The following is a 25,258-nucleotide window of genomic DNA, read 5'->3' on the forward strand; positions in this document are numbered from 1 at the left end:
TGTGACCTTTTCCTTTTCTTTTTAAAGGTAGAAGAATTGTATGAAGCTTACTGCATCCAGTGTAGACTGCGAGATGGGGCCTCTAATATGAAACATGCTTTTTCCTTGTCTCCCTCCACTAAAGCCTCTAGAGAAAGCCTGGTGGAACTGTACAAGAACCTTCAAGAGTGCACTGAGGTAGGAGAGAATAGCACATGCCTGAAAAACAGCCAAGTACCCAATGCAATGGCTCAATAGGTCACAAAATCCTTAGATGCAGGGGTAGCAGTGGACGTAGTCTTTCTGGACTTCAGGAAGGCCTTCGACACTGTCTGTCACCCCGTTCTCACTAAAAAAACTAGGGGACTGTGGTGTCAACACCTACACAGTCAAATGGGTCACTAACTGGCTGGAGGGCTGCACCCAGAGAGTGGAGGTGGACGGGTCTTATTTGACCTGGAGGGATGTGGGCAGTGGGGTCCCCCAGGGCTTGGTCCTCGGACCCGTGCTGTTCAACATCTTCATCAGTGACTTGGACGAGGGGGTAAAAAACACCCTATTCAAATTTGCTGATGATACAAAGATGTGGGGGGATGTGGGCACGCTAGAAGGGAGGAATAGGCTGCAATTGGACCTAGACAGGTTACAGGGGTGGGCGGATGAGAACAGGATGGGTTTCAACACTGACAAGTGCAAGGTGCTGCACCTGGGGAGGAAGAACCAGCAGCATACCCACAGGCTGGGGAACTCCCTTCTTGTCAGTGCAGAGGCAGAAAAGGATCTTGGAATCATTATTGATGACAAAATGAACGTGGGCCGACTGTGGGGACGTGGTCAAGAAGGCCAACTACACCTTGTCATGCATCCACAGATGCATCTCGAGCAGGTCCAAGGAGGTGATCCTCCCCCTCTATGCAGCACTGGTCAGGCCGCAGTTGGAGTACTGCATCCAGTTCTGGGCGCTGCACTTCAAGAGAGATGTGGACAGCATTGAGATGGTTCAGAGGAGGGGCATCTGCATGATCGGGGGCAGCAGGACAGGCCCTACGAGGAGAGGCTAAGGGACCTGAACCTGTTCAGCCTCCACAAGAGAAGGCTGAGGGGGGATCTAGTGGCCTGTTGCAAACTAGTCAGAGGGGACCAGCAGGCATTGGGGGAGTCCCTGTTCCCCCAAGCACTACCAGGAGTGACTAGAAATAACGGGCACAAGCTGCCAGAGGGTAGATTCAGACTAGACATCAGGAGGCACTACTTCACTGTCAGGGCGGCTAGGATCTGGAACCAACTTCCAAGCGCAGTGGTGCTGGCTCCTACTCTAGGGGTCTTTAAGAGGAAGTTAGACGAACACTTTGCTGGGGTCGTTTGACCCCAGTACTTTTTCCTGCCATGGCAGGGGGTCAGACTTGATGATCTGCTCAGGTCCCTTCCAACCCTACATACTATGAAACTATATTTGCTGTGCCATGACCTGCTGTTCTGATCTCTTGGCTTAGAAGTGACCTGGTCTTGGAACCTTGCATGTAATATGCACCTTTATCTAATTTTACAAAATGCCTGGTCAGGAGAAGGGGGCTCTAATGCTCATCCCTTTTCTGGGCAGTGAGAGATTGGCTTATAGCCAAATGCATACATGAAGAGAAACAGATAAAAAGCAAGGGACTTTCTATAGTACTGGGGCCCCAAAACCTCTACCAGTGGAAGTTAATGATAGGGTTTTTTTGAATGCGAATAGACTTGGCTCTATGGTGACTAAGTGCAAATATATGGTGTGGAAGACTAGGAGCAGATAGTTTAAACACTGTTGCTTCTCTTAACTTGCAGTCCTGAAAATAGTATGAAAAATATCTACTTTCATCTTCCATAAATTAAAAGTGTTAATTGTGAAGTGTGCACTCTTCTGCAAGCAGATAAAACCTTGTGTTGTAGAGAAGTGTTCTTTATCAAAGCCCTTTCAACATGGCTGACAAATAGTGCCCAAGAGTGGCAGCTATTTTACACTGCTATTAGTCAGTAACTGCTGTCTCTCTCTTTCAGGATATGTGTCTCATAGAAAGGGCATTAGAGGTTCATCTGGGAGAATTTCACTTGAAAATGAAAGGTAACCCCTGTGCTACTCTAACTTCACCATTTGGAGCACGGAGCTCTTTAGTTTTGCTGTGTAAAGGCCCAACCTAACTCCACTGAGGTCAGTTAAAGTTGGCTTACGTGAGTTTTGGATCACGCTCTGGACTCTTAATGAGCCTCTTGACTCACCAATGAATGAATGTGCCTTCACTGAATTTGTCCTTGTTCTGCATCATTATTTTACGCTTGAGCCCAAAGCTGGGCTTCCCTTCTTGCCCCTAGCTCCAAGCTACTCTTTCAGTTTTAAGACTAAGATCTTAGCTTGCCAACAACTCATTGTTACCTTAGTGTTCAATGCATGTGAAAGTTTTTTTTTGGTAAACAGTTTACAATTCTCTGAAAGCTATAAATGTTAGAAGGGCTTTTCTTTCTCTTTTCAGGGTTGGTGGGTTACGCACGTCTCTGCCCAGGAGACCAATATGAGGTGCAGTACGCAGCAGTCCATTTTCTCTTGTATTCTACAGTCTTGAACTTGTACATGTTAAGTGCAGGGGAGGTGGGGGAAGTGAATGTGCATGGGTGCAAGGTTAAAATGATTGGGGGAACAGTTTGCTGCTTGGGTGAGAGCAGTGCTGCTGCATCACTGCTGAGTTACCCTAGCCTTGGAGTGGCACTGAAGACGGGAAAACATGGCTAAGTGCCTTGATTAGAAGTCAGGGTGCAGGCACTGAGGTGATGAGGGAGGAGTGGGGGTAGCACCTGTGTTCTGCTGGGGACCCGTCCTAGAAGAGAGGAGGTAGCCATCCTGCCATCTGAAGGGAGATCTCACTTGACAGCAATTCAGCTTGTGCCTGCAGGGCTGAATTTCCCTCATTTTCTTACTCCTGAGTGCCTATTTTCCTGTCACTAAGTAGTTGCAGATCAGCTTCTAATATATCTTGGTGTGATGCTAGATAGTATGTATCCATAACTTTTTGCATTACAAAAAATCCCCAAAACCTATACTTGGGTATCTGACTTAAAAGACACAGGTTCTTCCAGGATGGGTGTGGCACTGGGTACTTGGCATTTGTTTAAGTATCAAATCAATCAAACCTGACCCCATCCTGTTTCATTCCCACCTAGATGCACAGTTATCAAGAGCAATGACACCTGTCCTGCAGCATGGGGGCCAGGGGTAGAAAGAGAGAGAGGGAAGTGAAACCAAATTGATGTCCTTGAAGAGAATGTTTTGGGGTGTGTTGACTCCAGCATCCTCTTGTCTTTTGTGGCTTGTAGGTGTTTGTGAGACTGGGGCGCCAGAAATGGAAGTTGAAAGGCAAGATTGAGACGGATGACAGCCAGACCTGGGATGAAGAAGAAAAGATTTTTATACCCAACCTCCACGAGAAGTTTGAGATCAAGGTGGGGTGTGTGTGATGGCTGGATTTAACCTGCCTGGGCAGCAGGTCATCTACCTTCCCATGCAGCAGTCTGCCTAGCAACCCATTTTAAAAGCCCAACTAAAACAAAACCCCTCACATTTTTGACAGTGCTCTGCCAACAGCAATTTGGTGATGTTCCGCTTGATGAGTGGACCTCTGCTTCTATTTTGCTTTTGGAGCAGTCTTTGTAATGGCAACTGAATCTACACTTCTGCTCTTTTATATATTTGAAAACGTTTTCAAAATCTGCATTTAACTTGCAGTGTTTAGGGATTCCTGGCTTAGATGGCTACATGTAATTCTTGTGTGTGCAAAGACTTAAGTTGCAAGATGCTTGGAGTTCTACCATTTGTTGAAAATGGATTTGTACACACGTCTTTGTACTCCCATATGCACCTAGGCACATGCACATGCTAAAGTCCAGGAATATCTTTCCTTTGGTTTTCCAACAGAACTTGTTGTTGTTTTTCTGAGCCCCTAATTCCTTTAATCTCAGACACTTCAAACAAACTGATAGTGTATTAGAGCTAATGAGTCGCCTGTATTTATTTGGTGTTTTTCAAGATGGATTCTGCCACTTGCCATTTTACAGGATCCCATTGGATTCTTAATGTACTTACCACCTTCCTGCTATAATAGAGGTGTGTAAACTTCCTGCAAGAAGTTTTGTCACCCAAATAACAAATTGGAGAGGGAGGATGCCACAGCTGCTAATTCCACCTGCTAAATGCTGCATCCTGACCTGACAAATGGAATTAGTTTCTAAAGGTCTCTACCTGGCATCCCCTGAGGGATAGATCCTATGGCCATGACTTTTCCCAACTTAAGGGTTAGGCTGAGAAAGCATGGTTGGGCTGGATACTTCTCCATTTTGACTGAAACAGTGCTAGTGTGGGGCTTTCAAACTCTGGAAGCCATACACATTGGCTATTGCAGCACATTCCCAGACCCCACCCACAGAATGGGCTGGTTTACATAGGAAAGAATTCCTGACCTCTCGCCAGTAGAGCTTTTAGAAATGTGCTTTAAAATGTTTTTTCCCTCCATTTGCACAGTGAAAACTAGGAGAGGCTAATTCAGATGCATGTTTTCCTTTTAATAGTTACAAAAACATGAATTGCTTTGTGTGCCAATGAAGATGATTCATTTCATAGTTCAGGAGAATTGATATAATTTAGGTCTCCTGCCAGCTTATGAAATCATACTGACTGTAGGCTCCCTACATTTCTCTTCTCCTTCATAAACCACCCACAGAAGTATGTATGGAGTAAAACTCAGGAATAGGTTGGTATCAGAAATACGTTTATAGCAAAATGGGGTCTGGAATTCCAGATAGCTGTTTGCAATTAAGTTTATAATTAAACAAGGTCCAGCATTTTCAAATAAGAGCAGTCTAAGCTTGGTCTCCTAAATGAAAGTTGGCCTTCTTCTCATTTCCAAGGATGCTGACTGCTCATATCTCCCTTTTGACTTGAGTAGAAGCTTTGTCTGCCATAGCAGCTGTGGAAAACCAGACTTGGGAATCTAAGCTTGGGTCTTGAGATTTGAAAAGTTTGGGCTAAGGCCTCAGAGCTGATCCCAGCCTTTTGAGCGTCTCTACCCAGTAAGCCCAAATTGAGGTGTGTTGAATTGGCTTTTTCATTTGGATCATTTTCAAATACATGCTGGCCAGTTTCTCAGATGGTTGACGTAAGATCTAGATGTACCATGGAAGTATACTGGATTTAGCCATATCCCTTGGCTACTGCATCTCCAAACCACACAACTCATTTTTCACATGTCTCAATTATCTGGCAAGATAGAAACTCAAGTGATATCTCTGTAGGTGACGGAGCTGCGAGGACTGACTACTATTCTAGTTGGCATGGTAACGTGCGACAGCATCGACTTCTTTACGACCAGGCCTCAGGCCATCATTGTGGATATTACAGAGCTAGGCACCATCAAGCTACAGCTGGAGGTCATCTGGAAGTGAGTACAACTCCATCTGCAAAATGCTGGGGCAAAGCTTGGTGAAATTGTATTCCAGGCCTTTTGGGGGGTGTCACCTAGCAGTGCTCAACACCATAGTTCTCTCTGTTTACAGAGCAGATGCAGCATAGATAGCAGCTGTGCCAGCTTCCCCACAACACCCCCAGCCAGTGTGCCTCAACTTTGACCTGGAAGGACCAGTCCCAGGGCAGAGAGGACAGGCCCCACTTCTGTGGCCCGTCTGGTCCTTTGTGTTGTGACTGCCAACCCAAGGACAAAAGCATTGGGCTTTTATTTAGGTTACTGCTTTTGTCCAGAGTCCATTTCAGTCTTAGTGTCACAAGGTGCACACATCTATAACACACAAAGACGGAACTTAAAGAAGATGAAATGTAGCTGAAAACAGCAGCTCTTAAGCACAACAATAAGAAGAAGGTTGAGGTTCAGAGTAATCACTACAGTTACCAGGGCCAAGACATCCTTTCCAATGACATTGTCCTAGAAGGCTTGGCAGCTGTCACACTTGACACTTTAACACTATGATCACAATTGCAGGGTATAGCTTTGCTTGTGCACTGTTGTGAAACATTTTTTAATGGTTCCAGTGTGATCACTTCTATGCCATATCAAAAATACAGTGATGGCGACTGAGGTGGTTTCTCTCATTTGATGCATGGTTTTTAAACTCCGGATTTGTAATTTTTTTTTTTTGTAGTCAACTATTATTAGTACTAATATTTATTAAAGACAAAATTTTCATTTTAAAAGGTGTCACCTTGAATCTCCTCCCTTTCCTCCCCCCCTCCAGCTATGCAACTTTTTTTTTTTTTTAACAACAAACTTCTCACCCCAAAAACATTAGCTTAGATTTTGAGGGACTCCAGCTGAATAGAAGGGCTTTATTTTCCCTTTGAAACATTACGAAGACTGCCGCTGCATTTGCTCTGCTCAAATATTGTTAAAACTGACCTACAAGAAGGTGGTAGTATGTTGACCATGTTTGAGTGCAGGATGGTTTTTAAGTGTATTTATATCCTGGTGAATGTCATTTTATATCTGAGTTGTGGCATCTTTTTTGACAGAAAGAAGCTACAGGTTGTTTTGTGACCGTAGTGAAAGAATTAATTAATTAAATATCTGTTCACACTTTTTAAATATACTTAGAAGTTAGGAAAGTGGGTCCTTCCTACTTTAATGTCTGTAGATGCTAGTTAAAGAATTTTCACACTCTGGCGAATCCCATAACTAATTAAAGTCTGAAATGGAAAACAATTTAAAATTGTTTTTCTCCATCTGCTAGTATGGGAAGTAAATATATTATTTTGCAAGTTAAGCAACAGAACTAGCTGTTTAAATTATTTTCCTTTTCAGTTAAATTTTTCTTTGGAAATCAGGACAAAACTAATATTCTAGGAAGTAACAGTTCTCAGTTTTGATTCATTACAAAAACACAGAAACAACTGGAAATAGGTATATGTGACTTATAATACACTTCATATTTCAGGCGTTTCTGTATATTGCACATGCTTTTATTTTTATACCTGCAAATTGCTCTGTGTCCCTCCGGTGCAGTAAAGTGGGTAATGTACATGCAGGAAAGCCCAGTTTCCATTTAGTACTCTCCAGTAGCCTAACAACACCAGCCAGATTTGCAATGGGTCTGAAAAGGCAGCATGAGTAGTACCCTTCATTCACCCACCTTTTTCCTCCTTCCACTTGCATCTGGTTCATCTCCAGCAGAGCTGGAAAAGGAATTTTGGAACTTTCTTTTTTAAGGACCAACCTGCAGAGATCATGTTGCAAAGTCCTGTGGCTTCAGGACGCAGTCAAGGAGAAGGGAACAGACAAGGTTCACAGACGTATCTTGCAAACTGACTTCTTAAAAGTAGAACTGTAATTTTAGGATCTACAAAATGTACCTGGAAATGTGACATGGCTTCAATCTTGGCATAGTTACCTTAGCTACCAGGCAGAGAAATACCAGAAAGAAATTTTCACTTGAGACTTCCTACCTAAATGCTGTTCAGCAGCTTTCTGGTTGCTTTTGTGGACAATATGAAGTTCCCTAGTTGCTGTTTCCTAATTTTTCCTTCTGGACAAACAGTTTCTTTGAACAGTGCACAGTTTCCTTTCAAACTTGTTTTAGTTTGAACGGTGTTTGTTGTTCAAACAAAGCGTAGGCCTGACCCACGGTATCTGAAGATCGTTTTCAAACATTAGATGTTACTGTAAATCAGTGAAAAATACATTTCCATAGCAGAGCTGGGCCTGCACCTGTTGTTTATGATAGTCATTTATTCCTCTTGAGATCTGACATTGGGCATCACTGTATGTGTTTTTTTGTGGGGGCGTTGCAGCTGCTGTGAGCTTTGTGAATCTCTCAGACTTTTTTGGAAAGCCTGAGCCAGTAGTGAGATAGCAGACCATCCTTCCAGAAACTCTGACTTTGCTTCTGTACAGTGTTCTCTATATTATGTACTCTACAAAATGTCTGTCAACTCCATGCATCATTTCATGTGTGCCAGTTGGCACCTATAAGCACAGGCCTTCGTGATGGAATTGACTGAAAAATTAAATTTTCAGTGTGTGGGTCTTTAATACTAAAATAGCTCCTTTTTCCTCCAAACAACTTCCATGATAGTAATACATTCTTTTTTCTTTCTTCCTGTTTTGACAAAGCACAAATGTGTTTGCTTCTCTGTTAACTCTACTCCAGAACTTGTATATATTTTATTATTATTTTTATACATTTTCAAAATGTAATAAAGCCCTAAAGACTCTACCAATAGTGAAAGTGAAAGATCTTAGTTACCTTCTAATTTATTTAGGCTAAGTACAAACAGTGAAATAGCCTGAGGCTGAATTGATTCAGTCTTTGCAGGTTAGTCTCAGATGCAGAGATTAAACTGAGAAACAACTGGACACACATTTTACCTTTGCAGGAAGTGCAGCCACATGCCTGCAGTGGCTCAAGCTAGAAGCCAGGGGGGTGCTGGAGCATGGCTCTCTGACATGTAGCCAGCATGGACTCTGTGTTTGCTGCTTCTTCCTGCTGCCCCCGAGGTCTCTGGGATTTGCAGACCAGAATCACAGCAGCAGGACTCTGCAGGGTTGCTCATCACTTCCTCTTCCTGCTTCCAGGTGCCTCTGGGATTTGTAGTCTATAGTGGCAGGCAGCAGTAACTTTCAGTAAGTTTAGCAGGGCAGGACAGGATAGTTCTATACTCAAAGGAAGTGGGGTTTAACCAATACCGTCTATCTATTGGCCAGAAATTTCTTTAAGTTGTAACATACCTACCCTAGTTCCAGACCCCTCCCCCCTCCACTTCTCTGCTGGAACAGACAGCCCAGCCCAGCCCAGGGCTGGAAAGCATGCTGGGATGCCAAAGGACTCTGTTTTAACTTAAAATAGGAAGGGGCCTGGGACAGAAGTTTCATAAACTGGTTTGACCCAAATCAGTTAAGTCTGATACTGCATTCAACCAGGTTTATCTTAAACCAGTTTCAGCCAGTTTGAAACTGGTTTATATGCCCTGAACTTCTGTTCTGTTACAGGTTTAAACCAGTTTCTGATCACTTAAACCAGTTTAGGTGCATTGTGTGTCCCTAGCCCAGAGTTCACACACAAACTTAAGGACAGATATTACACGTACACCAGTTTAAGTGATAAGAAAGTGGTTTAAACCTGTAACAGAACAGGAGGTCAGTGCACATAAACCAGTTTGAAAATGGCCGAAACCAGTTTGAGATATGTCTGTCCAACTGCGCAGTTTAGACTAACCTGCAAAATAATCCAATTCAGGCTCAGGCTTTTTGAATGCATGTCCCTAGCTGAGGCAGAAACTCCCTACGATCATAGAGCTGTGACTGAACTGGTTTTAAAACTACCCTGGCTAAGAGCCTGAAGCCTTGCACTGAGAGAGGAAATGTACAGAGCTGAGTCTGGGAGATTTGTTTCTAGTCCAGCTCTCTATCTCACCAGCAAAGGTAAATGACTCCTTTTAAAAGTGCCTTCATCTTTGAAGCCTGCTGGTGTGTTTCTGCTTCCCTCCCACCCCCTGCCCTTTTCTACCATGAGTATTTTTGGTAACTGTGTAAAGACAAGCTCATACTGCGTGGAAAGCAAAGGAAAATGAGGAAAAAGTCTTTGTGCTCTGGGATTTTGGGTCATTTTTCAAGTTCTTGCCCTGTATTTAAAACCTCTCCTAGACAAATGGTGTGTTTTGCTGATTTCCCTGGTAGGATGGTTTTGTTTCTTAACTTTGGCACCTTGCTCTTGCCATTGTTCAGTTTTATGTTTTGTAGCATTAGCCTAGGTCTAAGGTGCTCTATAATGCTGTAAAACAGGCAAGCTTTCAGATGGGAATGGCATTAATGGTGACATTTTTACCTGGTGGGCTAAGCTGGGGTAGAAATCCCAATGCCTGTTACAAGAGAATTTCTCCCATGTTTGTGAAATACATTGGTATCCTACCAAGGGGATTCTCCAGAGCTCTTCCACATGGAGCTGCCAGGCTCTTCCTCTTGAGAGCTTTCCTGCTAACTTTGTTTACACAGAGACATAGTTGCATGGTGATAAGACAAGGGTTTTCCTATTTTCAGAGGTTAAAAAAAAAAAAATAAAACCACTCAAAATAACAGCTTCTTTTTTTCCTTTTGAATTATATGTAACTAAACTTCTCTAGCAGAGACACCCAAGCTTCCCTTTGAAGCCAGCTTTTAGTCTAGACTCACTGTGTTAAAGCTGCACTCTCCTGGTACTGAAATTTATATTTTCAGTTCTCTTTATAGAAGTTTTACCAACTCCTTTGCAGATGTCAGCCACAAATAGCTTTGCTTGGGTCTTCCTGGAAATGCTTAGCTAACCAGCTTGGGAAAGGGACTTGCATTTCAGGGCTTTGAAATGCTTTCCTTTCCTGTAGTCTCAGAGTGCAACCCATGCTGCTGTCGAGTTTTCAGCAAGATCACTGGGAATGTATTTGGCTGGAATTGGAGTGATGTGCATTGGCAAGGATGGAGGAATAAAGACCTGACAAAAAAACATGATTTTTACACAGCATGCCTTTTGTTATTCAGAATGTACCAAACTTTTCCTTGTGAAAGTAACTCTCCCCCTTTCCAAAGGCCGATAGCTCTTATAAATGTGTTGCAAATTAGCTGAATGGCTTAGTCATGTGGCAACTGTGCAGCCACCTGAGAGTTTCACACTTCGCACTTTCTGATAGATGTCAGGGTCACTCTTCCATGCCCACTCGTCCTTTGTGGGTACATACAAAATGAGAAATCTTCACCGGCACAGATTGGGATACCCCACTTCCATCCCAGAATCAGCTATAGCATGTAGGTTAGGGCCTACTCCAGGAAAAGTGGGGTCAAATCTTTCAAGGTAGAAGAAGGACTTGAACTCATATCTGTCAGGATCTGAGCAAAGCATTCTTGCTACTGAGCTATCAGAGGAGTGAAAATAATGTTGTTGTTTCTCTCTCTTCTGTGTTGAGCTGCACGTGCAGTGCTGTAGCAACAAAGTTTGGTGCCTGGGGCAAACCTGCAGCGGCAGCCTTCCCTTGCCACACACAGATCCAGGGGGGCACATGCCCCCCCCCATACTTGCCCAGGAGTGCACACAGTGGCGGGAGCTGCCTTTCCTCTGTCCCCATGCTGCCCCCCCACCCCCTCCAATAAACCTCTCAGCTCCATCCTGCACCCTGCCCTAGCTGGGCAGCACCTGTTGGTGCCCCTTCACTTCACCATGGGGCAGTTGCCCCACTCCCCCGCCACTTGCTACAGCACTGTGCATATGGCTTGAGAACACCACCTACTGGATTGAGTCCTGGAGATGACATAGGCAGAACAATGCCTGGCTGTGAATCCTAATAGGGTTTTAGATGCTGAACTGCTGCTCAGCCTTGTCTAGATGGACAAATTGCTTCAAGCATTGCTTGTGTCCCTTTAGGTGCAAAGGAAGCTAATGCTGGAAATGTAGGCCCCTAGAAATTTGAGGCATCTCTAGGATTAGGTAGCAGCTGAGAGCAGGGGTGGTAATGTAAATTTTGGACTTGGTTCCTAAGTGCCACTTTAGGTGCCTAAGTCCTTTTGTGGACCTAGCCCATAGTGTCTAGGATCCCTAGTACTAGGCTCAATGCCAGGTGCTTTACAGTCACAGAAGAAAAGAACAGTAAGTTCTCCAAGAAATATCCAAAAGGCAATAGAAGGATACAGACAGTTCAGGTGTGATTATCTCTGGTCTGGGACAGTCTTCGCCACTCTCACACATCCAGCCCATTCATTAGTCCAGGGGTGGGCAGCCTGCAGCATGTGTGTCACAAGTGGCATGGCTTGCCTGTATGTGTGGCCTGTGACAGATCTGGGAGAGGACAGGCAGCACAGGGACAGACTGGGGAGGAAGCAGAAGGCAGAGTAGAAGATCAGGCAAGGGAAGGGGTTTGGAGTGATACTTGAGGAGGGTGCAGGTCTAATTTGTCAAATGCCTGCCAAAAAGATTGCCCCTTACTGCAATAGCCTGCTTCACAGTATTCATGCCTCTTTGCAGTATAGCCTATTTTTTTCCCTTTTGTTGTAGGATTATATTAATTATTGGGGAGGGAGAATGCCTCTAGCTTGCTGCTTTTACATCTTTCCTTGCTTCATTATTATTGCTTTGCTGTATTTAAGAGATTCCCCTTCTACTTCCTCCCCAAAGAAATGCCATGGATGGAAGTGATTTGCCTCTCAGTAAACTCATGATGTGCTCTGGATAAAGGGCCCTTGCTGTCAGAGACCTGATGTAGCTAATTTGCTGTAAAGTGAGAAAGCGCAGATGGCTGTGGCTGTTGATCTGATTCTGTGGAACTTGCCTGTTTGACAAACCCCAGCTGTGTGACATTGGTTCATTTAACCAATTAACCTGCATTAGGCCAGCACTCTGAGAGCATTACCTCCATGGTGGGATGACAAGGGACACTGCTGAGAATTGTCCTCCTCCAGAATGCTTGTTTATATTCAGCCTTCAGCTTCTCAAATAAAGGGAAGTGGAGAGTGGCTGTTGTATGAAGGGAAAAGTTTGTCATCTTGTACTTGGTTTGTCCCCCATTAGTGTTTGGATTTCCCAAGAGCCCTCCTCCACCAGTTGAGTGTCCTCAATTCATTAGCTTTTTGTTTGGCCTTTTTATTTAAAGTCTTGGTTGCATGGGAAGTGGTTTTGCTAACCATTGTGTTTGAACCATTGGCACCTTAAGATGTCAGTGGTTATCAATGAGCTGCATGCATCCCTTTGTGCACAAAGGTGTGCACCAGAGGGGGATAAACGTAATAAAAAAATCACCCGAGCTGTATCCAGGAGCCTGAATTTTCCAGTCTTCTGTCAAGTTGGGATGTTCTTCAACTGAAGATTCTCTGAGCTCTGCCTTAGGCTGCCACACAAAGAAAAGTGTTTTCAGGCTGGAGTTGTTGGGAATGGGAAAAGCAATAAGTTTTCTTTGTGACGCAGCCTGGAGAACTTTGGGAAAGCCTTTAGAACAAGGGTTGCTGAGCTTTCTCGCAGCACGGCCAGATGAACCTTGTCTCTTGCTATGAGTATCGCATAAAATCCTTGGGGTGACCTGTATGAGTTGCTTCTGATGGATTAGAAATGTATTTAATCCATTTTATTGTCTTTCTGGGTGATGGCTATTTTAACCTCTGTGAAAAACGTCATGGAGTCTCCTTTTAGTCTACATTTCAAATTCCCTTCCCACTTCTGGGACACCAAGGGCCAACTAACGTTCTGCTGGCTGCCAGGAAGCAATCTAGGGCAACTCCCCATAGCTGGGAGCCACAGGAAATGTGTAAGACCCTATAGAGGACCTTTTTTGAGAGACTGCTCTGATTCTGGATGAGAAGGCAGATCAAGGTGCCCTGTTTATTCTGGGAGGATAAGGTTTTCTGTGTCAAAGAGTAATGTCCTACTGCCCTATCATGTGTCAAATGTCAAGAGGGTTTGTGTCATATGCTAAGAGCTGCGCATTTTTTTAACAAACTCCAGGAACCAAGGTCATATTTTGTGCCTCAAATCCCAAAAGTTGTTCCCATTGCTAGACTTCCACATGCCTTCTGGCTTCTGATAACACTTAGACCTTTGTATTTCATGCCTGCAGCCCGTTTGACACAGAGAACCTGTTTTTGTCATTTGGAACCACTGCCAAATTTTCTCTGAGCAGCAGGAAAAGCTCCTTGTACAACTGGACCCCACCAAACACTCCCAGCTTCAGAGAGAAATATTACTTGGTAAGAATGATGGGGAAAATACACTGCCTATGCACAGAGCAGGGGAGGCATGCGGGCTTTGCTATGCTGTTGCAGAATGGACTTGAAAATGTGAGAGAGGCCAGTCCCAGCACACTGGTGGGCTTTTATTTTAGCTCTTTTTTTTTCATTCTGACTTTAGAAGCTTGAAATGTACCACTTCTTCCCCTGCCAAATATCTCCATTGGCAGTGAGAGTGGCTCCTTGCAGCCACGGGCATCCAGGCATAGATTAGAGCATTCTGCATTGCAGACCAAACTGGGAATCGGCCAACCTTAGGAGCAGCAGAGCATAACAAAGGCTTAAAGTTAGAGTGTGAATCAACCTTTCCCTCCTCTGGCCCCCGCAGGTTTTCCTTTAAGGTTGCTGTTTGGTTCCATATGTTCTTTCTTGCTAACAAAGCAGGAAATACGTGGTGGCAGAGGTACGGGAACATAAGCTCCCCTGCCCTCAAAACAGGTGCCAATACCAGCCTGGAAGCAAGATTTGTGTGCTGTGACCAGGCCAGCAGAGGGAGTACAAACACTGCTGTTAACAGGTCCTCTGCAAATAGAGGCATCATGAGGTTATTTGTGTCCCCTGCTTTATTAAACTAATCCATGATACAAACATGTTTCCTGGCTACTGCAGGAGGTTAGAATCTATTAGCTGGGCTCCCTTTTGGGAAAGGGCTGTCTAACAGGCAGTGGCTTCTTAGACTCGTTGGTTAACATTTAGGGTAAAACTCCTTGAATGTAGAGCGGCTGCTGCCTCTCTTCTTCTGCACTAAGAGCTCTAGGGCTACTGGGTGGATACAAATGTGGATTCCTGTCATGGCCTGTTCCAGCAGTTCCTTCTGGTCTGATCTATGCAGGCTGCACAAGGGGGGTCAGTGTTTCTGGGTTTGGGGCAGTGTAGTTTTACCTGTCTCGGAGGAGGGGCAGTGTGACGCGTAGACGGGGCTGGGAGTTCACGTGGGCTTTCCCCCTCTGGATGGATCTCATGTCTAACAAGTACCTGTACATTCACTTGAATCTGTTTGCTGCAGTCCGTGTTGCAGCAACGACAAAATCAAGGTGATGGAAACGACGAGGGCCAAACCCGCAGCATACTGAGCTATTTGACTGACTGTGACTTTGATACACATCAGAGGAGTAAATCCCACAGTCTCACACTGACAAATGAGGCTGACTCCTTCAATTCTGAGGATACCAAAGGGACAGAAACCGGGACCTCAACTCCAGCTTCTGACCATAAGACCCTATCCACGGCTGTTGTACAAGACACTTGTGCAGAGGGAGGGCAACACCAGCTTCCAAACCACACAACGCTCGATATCCTGAAAAAGACACCCTGTGTGACTGGTGTTGCAGATCTCCCAGCCAGCCCTCTGGACTATGGTGAAGAGGGCCAAGACTCCATCAGCCAAGGCTGGAGTCACCAGCTGGGGAAACCAGAAAACCTCCTGGCTGTTCAGAGAAGCCTGAATGCTGAAAATGACACAAAACCAGATGGAAGCAAATTGATTGAGAAGCCCATTCAAGAAGTGCTAAACCTGCTAAAACTGCAGAATCCAGGCCAAATCCAGCTGAAGCAACTGGAGAACCAAGTTTTATGTATCAAGGACAAATTAAAGGTATGGCTTTATTTTTGTTCCTTGAGCTATAAGCTTTTCTACTGTCCAGGCTTTATTTTTTCTCCTAATGTTACAAACAGCTCATGAGAACATTGTGGGGGAATTGATGCATTTTCAGTGGCACATTCCCAAAATGTCAGTTTGACCCCTGGGACTCTGGCATTGCTCAGAAAAAGCAACAACACATCATAGTGCAATGCATCTCTCATACACATTGCATCTCACAGTGCTTTTTAGGAGTCAAAAGTAGAGGAAAAGAGACATTAGAAAGCGGTGTATAGTCCAAGCCCTGGGCCCTCTTAGCCAAGTTGGGTGTAAATTATATGGTGAAGTCCTTGCATGGTGGCTCACCAGTGTGGTTGGCAAGAGATGCTCTAGTGCCTTCATTTAAATGACGATTTTAATGACCATAGCCTGAAAATGAATAACACATTCCATACAATAGTGACTGTGGGTTTCTATAGGTGAGGGAGGCAGTTTGGGGTTAGGTTCAGTAGGTATTGCTGTTAAAATGGTCAGCAGTGAAATAGTTGATGATGATGTGGATATTATCATTGGTAGGTTTTGGAGTTAAGGCCCCTTAAAATGAATAGACACTACAGTGATGGGTCATGGTATGAAACTCTAGGGTAGATTGATACAACCCTGAAATGAGGAAAAGAACCAGAAAGATTGACAGCAGTCAAGAGTCACAGAGAAGACTTTTAAACCAAAACTAACAAGATGGTCTCAGGAAATTTAAGGAGAATTAAAGACAAATTAAAGGATGCTGAAATGGATCAGTGGAGTCCTTTCAGGACAGAGTGATGTGACTAGGGCTTTGTACTTGGGCAAAGGTTGACCCATTTGGACATACCAGGCCTCTTGGCAACAAACTGATTTGTTGTTGAATAGTTGGTGATATTTTTAAATGAGGGTGGGTGAATTGCTGGGCAAGAACTGCTGGGTCCTTGCAAAGAACAATACATTTATGCCCATTCTGTCAACAGCTGAAGACCTCTCATAAGAAACACTCATCTATGGAGAGCTTGACGGTGGAGACAGTGCTGGAAAGTTTTGACTTCTTAAATGCTGACTGCAGTGCCGATGAGCTCTCACTGTTCGGAAGCATAAGAACTGCAAGTATCAGGTGATCAACCTTCTGCATTTTGTACTGTGGGGGCTGGAGGGTTTGAAATAAGGAATGATTAGGAGTTAAGTACAGCTAACTCAATTAGGTATAGGGCTGCCAAGGACATAAACAGCCAGGAGGGACAGGAGTTGTTTAGGATGCTTTTTGATTTATGACTCGGGATAATGAATAGGTTGAAAGCTTAGCTTGAGCACTGAAAATCTGCCTCCCTAGGAGGCTGAAAAACACGATTCCCAGGGCATGGTGGAAACCCCATCATTTGGGATATTTAAAATTAGACTGCAGGAAGCAAACTGTTGTTCACTGGCATGGCACTGAGCTAGAAGTCATTTGTGTGACTCCTCCACCTATTTCTCCTCTTGGGCTTCATTTTGATGCTTTTGAGCCTTCATTTTAGCACTGAAACTTGTCCATCAGAATTGTAGGTCTGAACCAAAGAGGAGAATCCCTCAATTTTTCCCCTATGTCCTCCCAATATGCTTGAGTGGGAATGGAGGAGGACAGGGTGGCTTTTGCTTGCTTTTATGTTGCACTCAGTCCAAAGGAGCCAGCAGGTCAATACACGGTACGAAGAGAATCCCTCATCTGGCAGATGTTCCTCCCAGAGAGCCTGTCAGAGGAATATTTGAGCTAGCATTGTCTTCCTGGCATGAACATGGGTGGTTTAAATCCTCGTCCTCATTGCTGTAGGAGATTGTTCATACAATCTAGAGAGTGTGGATTGTTAACCAGCAGTAATGCTCTTACACAGAGCCTCACCTGACTTCTCGAAAGGTGTTGACTAGTTTGGACAATTGTAACTAGTTTGTGGATTAGAGTAAAGGCTGGTAAACCTTTACGTTCATTGTTGAAGATACAGGAGCTAGAGGCTTAAGATGCTTTTCAGGGCATGATGGCCAGTTAATATGTTAACAACTTGTTCCCCTTTCTCAATGTCATTACCAGCACTTACAATGACAACACACTGCAGTCTCTGGGCTATGACATGCAAACAGAATTGAAGGAGTTAACTACAGGGAATGACAACTTAGACACGCTTTTGATAGTTCATCTGCAGTTGTGCAAAGCTCTTCTGCAGGTAAGGAATGGCACATGCTTGAATCCATTTCCAGAAGATGGAATATTTTTATTTGTATTCTGGAGTGTAGGAGCCCTAATCATGACCAGAGCTCCTTCTGCCAGCACTATACAAACACAGCAAGAAGATGATTCCTCCCATGAAGAGCTTTCAATTTAAGAGTTGGACAAGAGGTGATGGGTTATACAGACAGGGAAGTATAAGAACAAGGACAGTACTGGACAGCCTAATAGGTAATGCTCTTAGCATACCAACAGCAAAGCCCAGATCCTAGAGTGCTATACAGCCATTTTGTATTGTGCTATGAAGCTAGCATAGCCAGCCACACTAGAATCATCCTTCATTGTCTTCTCTGTTGACATGGAAAGAGAAATGCTTTCTATGCCTTGCATGCTAATCCCTTTGCCAGTGAATGGGACATAGTTGGAATGACTGAGGTGAGACTGGAAACACAGATCTCTCAAGCTGGATTTTAAGAACACAGTGTGCATACACAAGGCCATACCTGCTTGTAGGGAAATCGGGTAGATGGGCATTCCATAAAACTGGCTCCTTAAGTGTCACCAGGGTAACCTAGCCAGTGTCCAGGGTAAGTATCAGCATCTTCTGTAGAACAGTTTTTGGGACTTCATCTTTGTAGGGTTTGGCAGTAAATGCTTCCCCCCTGCCCAAATGGCCCTGCCTACAACACAAAAGCATCCTTCATTACAGTGTCTCCATCTCTGGTGCAGAATGAGCCAGCCATTTGCAAAAGCACAGCACTGTGGCAGTTTCAGATGGGAAGAGAAAATTTCCCATGCAGAAAAAACGTAGGGCAGCAGTTGTGACTAACCCACAGCTGCTGTGAGTGGGCTTGCTTTTAACAGACCCTTCCAAGACGTTGCATGAAAAATGGCTTTTTGAGACAAGCAGCTGTTTTCTCCCTGGCTCTGCAGGGGGAAAACCAAGGGCGTCTGCACTTCTTGAGCTTATGAAATGACTAAGGCTAAGGAGTCTCAGCCACTGAGGAGTATGTTGTCTTTCAGAAATTGGTTTCACCAAACATAGCTCCGGTCGTCCAGCAGAGCGTTTTGGAAGAAGTGTCCTGGCAGAGGCAAGTGTTGGAGAGTGTCTCGGAGCTGTCTGTTCTGGAGGCTGACAGGTTCCCCTCTGCTGAACAGAGTGAGTAGCACAGGGCATGGTGTCAAAGTGCACGCAGACCAGTGAGGGCCCAGGTATGGTTGCTTACATCTTCATGACAAAAAACCAGATTTGACACTGGGCACTTTAAAAACATATTACCTACAGAGGGAAGCAATAAGCTCTAAAACCAGTGGCTCATGGCTCCTTCTTGATAAGGAAGAAAAAGGTTTGTAGAATTTCTTCCTTGTTTTGTAGAATAATAGCTTGTGTGTCAGACAGAACAGACCCCTGTAGTACCCATTTGGTGTAGTCCATGGGCACCCACCTTTTTTTATGTGATCCGAGATGTGTACTGTCGGTGGTGTAATTCATGGTTGAGGAAGAGTAAAGTTACCTTAAAATAAATCCCTCCCTACCCTGTGGTACAAATGCAATTGCTACCTATTACTCTTTATGGACATTTCGTCTGCACAGATAAACTCTGGTTTGCATCAGGGGTGCTAGCAGTGCTCTACCATCAAATTTCTTCCTTTTCCCCATAACTTTTGATCCTAGAGAAGTGTGTGAGAGTAGAGTCAGGGAGGCTTTGACTTTTAAGTAACAATTCCCATCTCAGGTGCATGCAGTGATAGAAATACAAACCAGCCTGAGGTGCCTTCTGTTCCTGAGACCAGCAGCCCGGAGTGAGGCTTTAGAGGACCATGGGGACAAGGGGCTGGAGCCTGTACACTGTAGAGAGGATGGTGTGAGAGGGTCTTATGACAGAACATGCTTGAGTAAGAGCAGGAAACCCCCTGGAAAATTTGCAACTCCTTTCCCGTAGCTTGTGTATGCGATGTAATGGGGCTTTCCTACGGAGATGCAGGCTGGTTAGAATTCTGCATTTCTGAAAGTCCTGGGGGTGGGATTTACAAAACAGTATGGGCTTAACTGAACCCCCACTGAAACTGGTAGTAGTAGGCACCGAAAGAGGGAGACATGAGAGTGCTTAACGAGATGCTCTCACCTTGCAAAACACTGTAAATACTACAGCTTTGAGGGGGTGATTTGCTCTTAAAAGCTGTGTGTGTGGTGCCTAGTAAGACAGTGTAGGGCCTGGTTCAAAACCTGTTGCAGTTGCTGGATAGACTTCTATGGACTTTTGGGGGCTCTGGAGCCAGGCCCTTGGTAAGCCTTAAAATATTGGCAGTAAAACTCAGCTTTTAAATAGAGCTGTCTATAGAAAGTAAATACAAATTATGCTCACACATTTGTAGACATCCCATCTGGTGTCTCACTTCTCATTTAAATTCTGTTCCTTCTCACCCACTGTTTTATTTTGCAGTTATTCAGAAGGCTAAAAAGCAGAAGCACTACCTGAAAATCTGGAGTGAGTTCACAGAGCCAGGCAGCAGTTTGTGCTGTTCAACAGAAAAACTCCGGAACCCACTGAAATGCATACTAATGTTCAAGCTAAAGGAGAAGTATCCAGGTCAACTAGAAACAGGTACCCATCTATTTCTAGTATACAAGGTACCTGATTTCATTGTTACTCTTGATTGAAAAGTTGTTCCCGTGTAGTATTTTAAAAAATAACTTGGAGTTTGTTCTAGTTACAGGAGCTTTTCATTCTACAGAACACTTGACAATTGCCTTAAGAAACTGTTTAGATGTCGTGCTCTGTATCCTTAAGTTACCATTCTGAAATAACCATAGAGGCCTGCACACTATGAAAGTTAAGGAGGCATTCCTCATTTCCCATAAAGGACACTTAGCTAGATGTCCTATAAAATTTTAAGTACAATTTCCAAAAGAGCCGAAAGGAGTTCTGCACCATTTCCTATTGAAGTCACTGAGAGCTAGGAACTTGACTCACTTACAGTTTTGAAGATCCCATTCTTTTATTGTACATACAAGAGTTGCAGTAAGAATTTCCAAGCCACTAATGACTAAGGGATTTTATATTTTGACCTTGTATTTCACACATGGTGTAGGAATTCACTTGGAGTTACTAGTGTTTTTGATAGCGGGATCAGTACCCTGTTCTGTGAATCCTTGAACAGACTTTAAGTATACATAGTCCCCACTCCAAACAGGTTTTATTATTTAAATTATTATTATTTGTGCATTCACTCTGCAGCATTTTGGTGATATTTGTAAAGCTCAGCACAGACCTGGCTACAAATAGATGCAAAAAATGACTAAAAGACTCACAAGGTCTAGATTTAAATATTTATGTAATCTGACATCAGTAATTACCTTTAGGATGATCCTTTTCAGTTAGATTTTAATTCCAACAAGGAACACACAATATGCTATTGCCTGCAATTCCCAATAGGATGAGCCTTCCTCAAAAGGAACCGAGCTGTGCAACCCGGCGTTTTCGAAAGTGCATCTGAAGATGTGAATATCACAGATCTTTGATCATTTTACAGGATAAAATCTTCATTCCCTGCTTTACATATGGGGAGATGAAGTGAGAGAGAAAGAGGGCTGGCTTAACAACTCTTCCAGAGCTAGGTATAGGAGGAATTAGAATTAAAGCTCTGGATCAGGCCTGTTGTGTGCATCAGCCAGGATTTTCAAAGGAGTAGGCCATCAGTCTTAACTGAAATGTAGTGGATTTGGGCAGCTACCTCCCAGGATTCCTCTGAAAATCAGCTTCCAATGTAAGCTCTATATAAAATGCACTGTGTAAAAGCACACAGCCCCTAACTGGCCCTTCTGTGTGTATTCTTTGTGCATGTCCATCAAGTGCTGCGAAGGCTGCTGGAGCAGATGGTCACCTGTGATGGGTTGCTTGCATCCATGAGCCTCCCAACAGAATTGGTCACTTTATTCCAGTTTCACAACTACCTGGAGAAACGCCATGTGACCAGCCTGGAGAAGCACTTGGCAAGACTTGCTAAAGAAGGTAAGGGCAGACTATTAGGCACTGCGCTTGAAAAGACCAACCCCAGTCCAAGCAAGGTAGCTGCTGCAATGGGCTGCGCAGTTGCTCCTTTCTCCAAAGGCTACCTTTTTGGCTGAGTACAGACAGTCATAAAGCTTGAGGCTGAGTTGATTTAATCTTCACAGGTTCATCTAAGCTGTGTAGATTGAAACCGATAAGCAAGTGAACAGACATTCACTTTTGATTTCACAAATGCAGCCACATGCTAGAAGATGGGGGTGGGGCATTAGAGCACACCTCTGTCCTCAGCTGGAACAAGGCTAGCTGCCCACCCTGCAAGGGGGAGTTTACAGGGGAGCTGCAAAGCATCCTGGGATCCTGGGGGATTGTGAGTTAACTTAAATCTGGAGGGGATCTGGGACAGAAGTTTAGTAAACTAATTTAACCTAAATCAGTTAAGTCTGATACTACATCCATCCAGGTTGATCTTAAACTAGTTTCAACCATTTTGGAAGTGATTTATGTGCACGGAATTTCTGGTGTGTTACAGATTTGAACCAGTTTCTGGTCACTTTTATACCAGTTTATGTGTAATTTCTGTCCCTAGCCTTAGAGCACCAGACACAACCAAACCATAGGACAACTTCAACTCCCTTTTTTAACCTTCACTGTGCCAATGCAGTTTTAATTAGAATTGGAAGGCAAAGCCAGGTTCCCAAATCCAACTGACTAGGAGAAGAGTAAATATTGAGCTCAGGTGCCTGATGTAGGTCTTAAATGTAGAGATTTGCACTATACAGAATCTGCAGCCTCAGAAAAGTCTAAACTGGCAGCAATATAATCTGCTCCTTCAGGGCTGAGTAAATGGTTTGCACCTTATACCCTTATAGTGGCAGTGATGAGAGGCAGATCCATCACATTAAAATTCCAGGAGTAACCAATACGGATTTGCTAAGAAGCAGCCAGCATCCCACTGAAGCCGACTAGCAATTTAGTGCACTTTACACAGAAAATAGCAGGAAAAATGATTTATAAAGTGATCCCATATCAGGCATGGTTTTAGTCCCGCTCTGATCTTGATGGTCTGTCTTGGGGGCTGATCACACCTGCTCTGTGCTGATGAGAAGAAACCAGATTCATCTGGTATTTTATGTGTAAGAATTCAAATGGACCGTGCAATGCAGGACTCTTCGTTTTTAAAGCAAGGTGTATTATTTTGTCTCTGCAGCGCAGTTGGACACCATCTGACCCATGCTTTCAGTGTTCTCATTATTCTTTCCAAAGGTGACACTTGTTTTATCTTATTGTTGCACCAACGGGCTGTAGTTGAGGATCAGTAGTCCAGTATATTAGGTGTAAAAACAGTCCTGGTCCCTGAGAGATCTTTCCAAATGGGGCAAGAGAAGAGAGAATGTGCAAAATGGTAAAATGTGAGAGTTTCTCCAGACTGGCAGTAGGTTCAGTTTGTCTCATGTTAAATCAGAGAACACTTTGCAGGTACTTAAGGAAGAGGCAGCCTGGCTAAGTTCATACCTGCATGCACCTGAGCGAGGAGGATATTGGAAAGGCCCTTTCAAAGCCAGCTCTAGACACTGCACATTTGTTACTGAGCTTGAACTCTTTTGCCTGCAGTGATGCTAATTGAGGAGCTCCAGTGTCCTGGGCGACTGAAGAAAATCAAGAAATTGAAAGGGAAGCAGCTGAGTCGGCTCCAGCCACTTCCCCAGACCTTACGGTTACTCGGGATGCTGCAGTTAGATGACAATCACCGGGTCAGCAAGGCAGCCACATCCTGTCTTTCCCGGGCAGCAGTGAACAAGAACTTCAGGGAAAAGGTACTAATTACATAGAGCCACTTCTTAGTTTCTCACCAGTCAGAAGCAACAGTTCAATCAGCTGATCTCCCTGAGAGCAGCAGCGGTTTTGGGTGGAAAAGGAAGTGCACCTTTCTTGAATGCTCCTATCATTAGCTAGCCCAGGAAGTTCAGGCTGAGTTTCAGATCTTCAGTTCTCCATTCTACCCTGCTTTGTGAATCAGCGGACAGACATCTTTACCCCCACAAATACCGCATTTCAGCAGTAGCAGAAGTGGCTGTGTCATTCAGTCTATTTCTGAAAGGAAGCAGTGCTGGATCACTGCCCATTTGGCATTCAGAACCTGAAGAGGCCTCTTTCCTAGTGTAACCAAGTGCTCAATCTTATTTTCTAGGCTCTGCTTTTTTACACGGATATTTTAGCCGAGCGTGATGTGAAACTACAGCAAGCTGCATGTCTGGCTCTCAAAAACCTCAGAGTAAGTAAGTGTGTGTGTGTGTGTGTGTGTGTGTTAACTGGCTTTTTATTGAATGGGGCTGTGTCCAGCAGCCTCAACCAAGTTTATCTTCCCCAGTGTTTTAGCCCAGAGGGATTATTTTTTAAATTCATCAAAACAAAACACAAAATCCCCCATTGCCTCAATTCCAAACTATTGCTCTTCTCAGAAATAACCCTATTTCTGAGAAGAGCAATGGTCATTCCACCCCATTAGAGCCATCTGCGATGACACTTGGAGTACAATGGTAGACAAAATAAGTTGTCTTAATTTTGCTTCATTTGTTAGCAGGAGAATGTGGGCATGGGAAAAAATGATTGGTGGGTGAGTAAGAGATTTGTTGTGGCCTGTAGGAAGACACTAACAATGGAATCAAAGACTGTCTTTAAGAGAGAAGCATAACACAGCTACTGCTTTTAGGATGAATGCTCATCAATCATCCCAACCTGTTGGAGACTCTTTTGTTTAATAACAGTTGGATGATCTTTTTATACATTATTAGTAAAACCTTTCCTGAGCTGAGTGGAGTCAAGCTGTTCCAGGCGCCACAACTCGCATAACCAGTTACATTCACACTCTCAGCATTACTCTTAAGGACATAGTCACAAGGCAGACCCAGCGAGCTCTGAACTCCTCCTCTTGAGAAACAGCTGTTCCAGTGACACCTTGGCCTCTCTACATCCACAAAAAGATAATTTCAGTGATTCAATATTGGAGTAACATAGCAGTGAACCATGGCCTGTCACTTCAACCCTTTAATTGCCCAGACTAGGCAATGTCGAAGAATCCTGGCAATAGCGAAGCTGTGGTGGGAGGGAAAGGGACCATGTTCGTATTAGGATTCAGATGGCAGTCGAACAGCTGGCACATGTCTGCATATTTGTTAGTCAATGGCCTGGTGTCTTAACGGGAAGACTGTCTGTGAGAAATTGAGGCTGCTTATTAAACAGCTAACACAGCCTTTTTTCTGCTCTCAAACAGGGCATCGAAAGCATTGAGCAGATTGCCAGTCTGTGTCAAGCTGAAACGGAGGAAGTGCGGAACGCTGCCAGGGAGACAACACTGTCATTTGGTAAATGCTTCCTGCTGCTTTAAATGTAGATGCCAAGGAGAGTGACAGACCAAAGCAGGGCTGAAGTTTCACCAATGTGTTGTGCTGTGCTCTACAAGAATGGTCAGGGCTAGGCAAGCAGGCCGAGAGGTTTCATGACTTCCTGTATCAGACCATTACAATATGCTTCATTCAGAGGAAGGCTCAAAGACTTGTAGATAAGCAGGCCAGAAGCACCAGTGACTGTAAGACAGGAGGCAACAGGAACACAAATGAGGTATGAAGCAAACGGCATCCCAGCATTGTTGCTAACACTCATGATAGTGAGAGTGATGCCAGCTTCAACCTTCATCTTTTGG

General features: G+C 44.1%; 1 protein-coding gene across 7 annotated transcripts in view; it reads left to right on the forward strand.

The window, feature by feature from the left end:
* RIPOR3 (RIPOR family member 3) overlaps positions 1-25,258 on the forward strand; it is a 74,195-nt gene that overhangs the window by 46,647 nt on the left and 2,290 nt on the right. For all 7 annotated transcript variants that reach the window (XM_019484525.2, XM_006267410.4, XM_059733154.1 and 4 more), the window contains 15 exons: positions 28-177; positions 2,014-2,077; positions 2,484-2,527; positions 3,322-3,447; positions 5,293-5,438; positions 13,571-13,700; positions 14,746-15,333; positions 16,323-16,462; positions 17,411-17,543; positions 18,569-18,704; positions 19,990-20,151; positions 21,400-21,558; positions 23,170-23,372; positions 23,747-23,830; positions 24,830-24,920. In XM_019484525.2, coding sequence (XP_019340070.1) covers positions 28-177; positions 2,014-2,077; positions 2,484-2,527; positions 3,322-3,447; positions 5,293-5,438; positions 13,571-13,700; positions 14,746-15,333; positions 16,323-16,462; positions 17,411-17,543; positions 18,569-18,704; positions 19,990-20,151; positions 21,400-21,558; positions 23,170-23,372; positions 23,747-23,830; positions 24,830-24,920 — 2,356 coding nt within the window. The remainder of the gene's footprint in view (positions 1-27; positions 178-2,013; positions 2,078-2,483; positions 2,528-3,321; positions 3,448-5,292; positions 5,439-13,570; positions 13,701-14,745; positions 15,334-16,322; positions 16,463-17,410; positions 17,544-18,568; positions 18,705-19,989; positions 20,152-21,399; positions 21,559-23,169; positions 23,373-23,746; positions 23,831-24,829; positions 24,921-25,258) is intronic.

This window comes from Alligator mississippiensis, chromosome 9, assembly GCF_030867095.1.
Source record: "Alligator mississippiensis isolate rAllMis1 chromosome 9, rAllMis1, whole genome shotgun sequence".
In the NCBI taxonomy this organism is placed as follows: domain Eukaryota; kingdom Metazoa; phylum Chordata; order Crocodylia; family Alligatoridae; genus Alligator; species Alligator mississippiensis.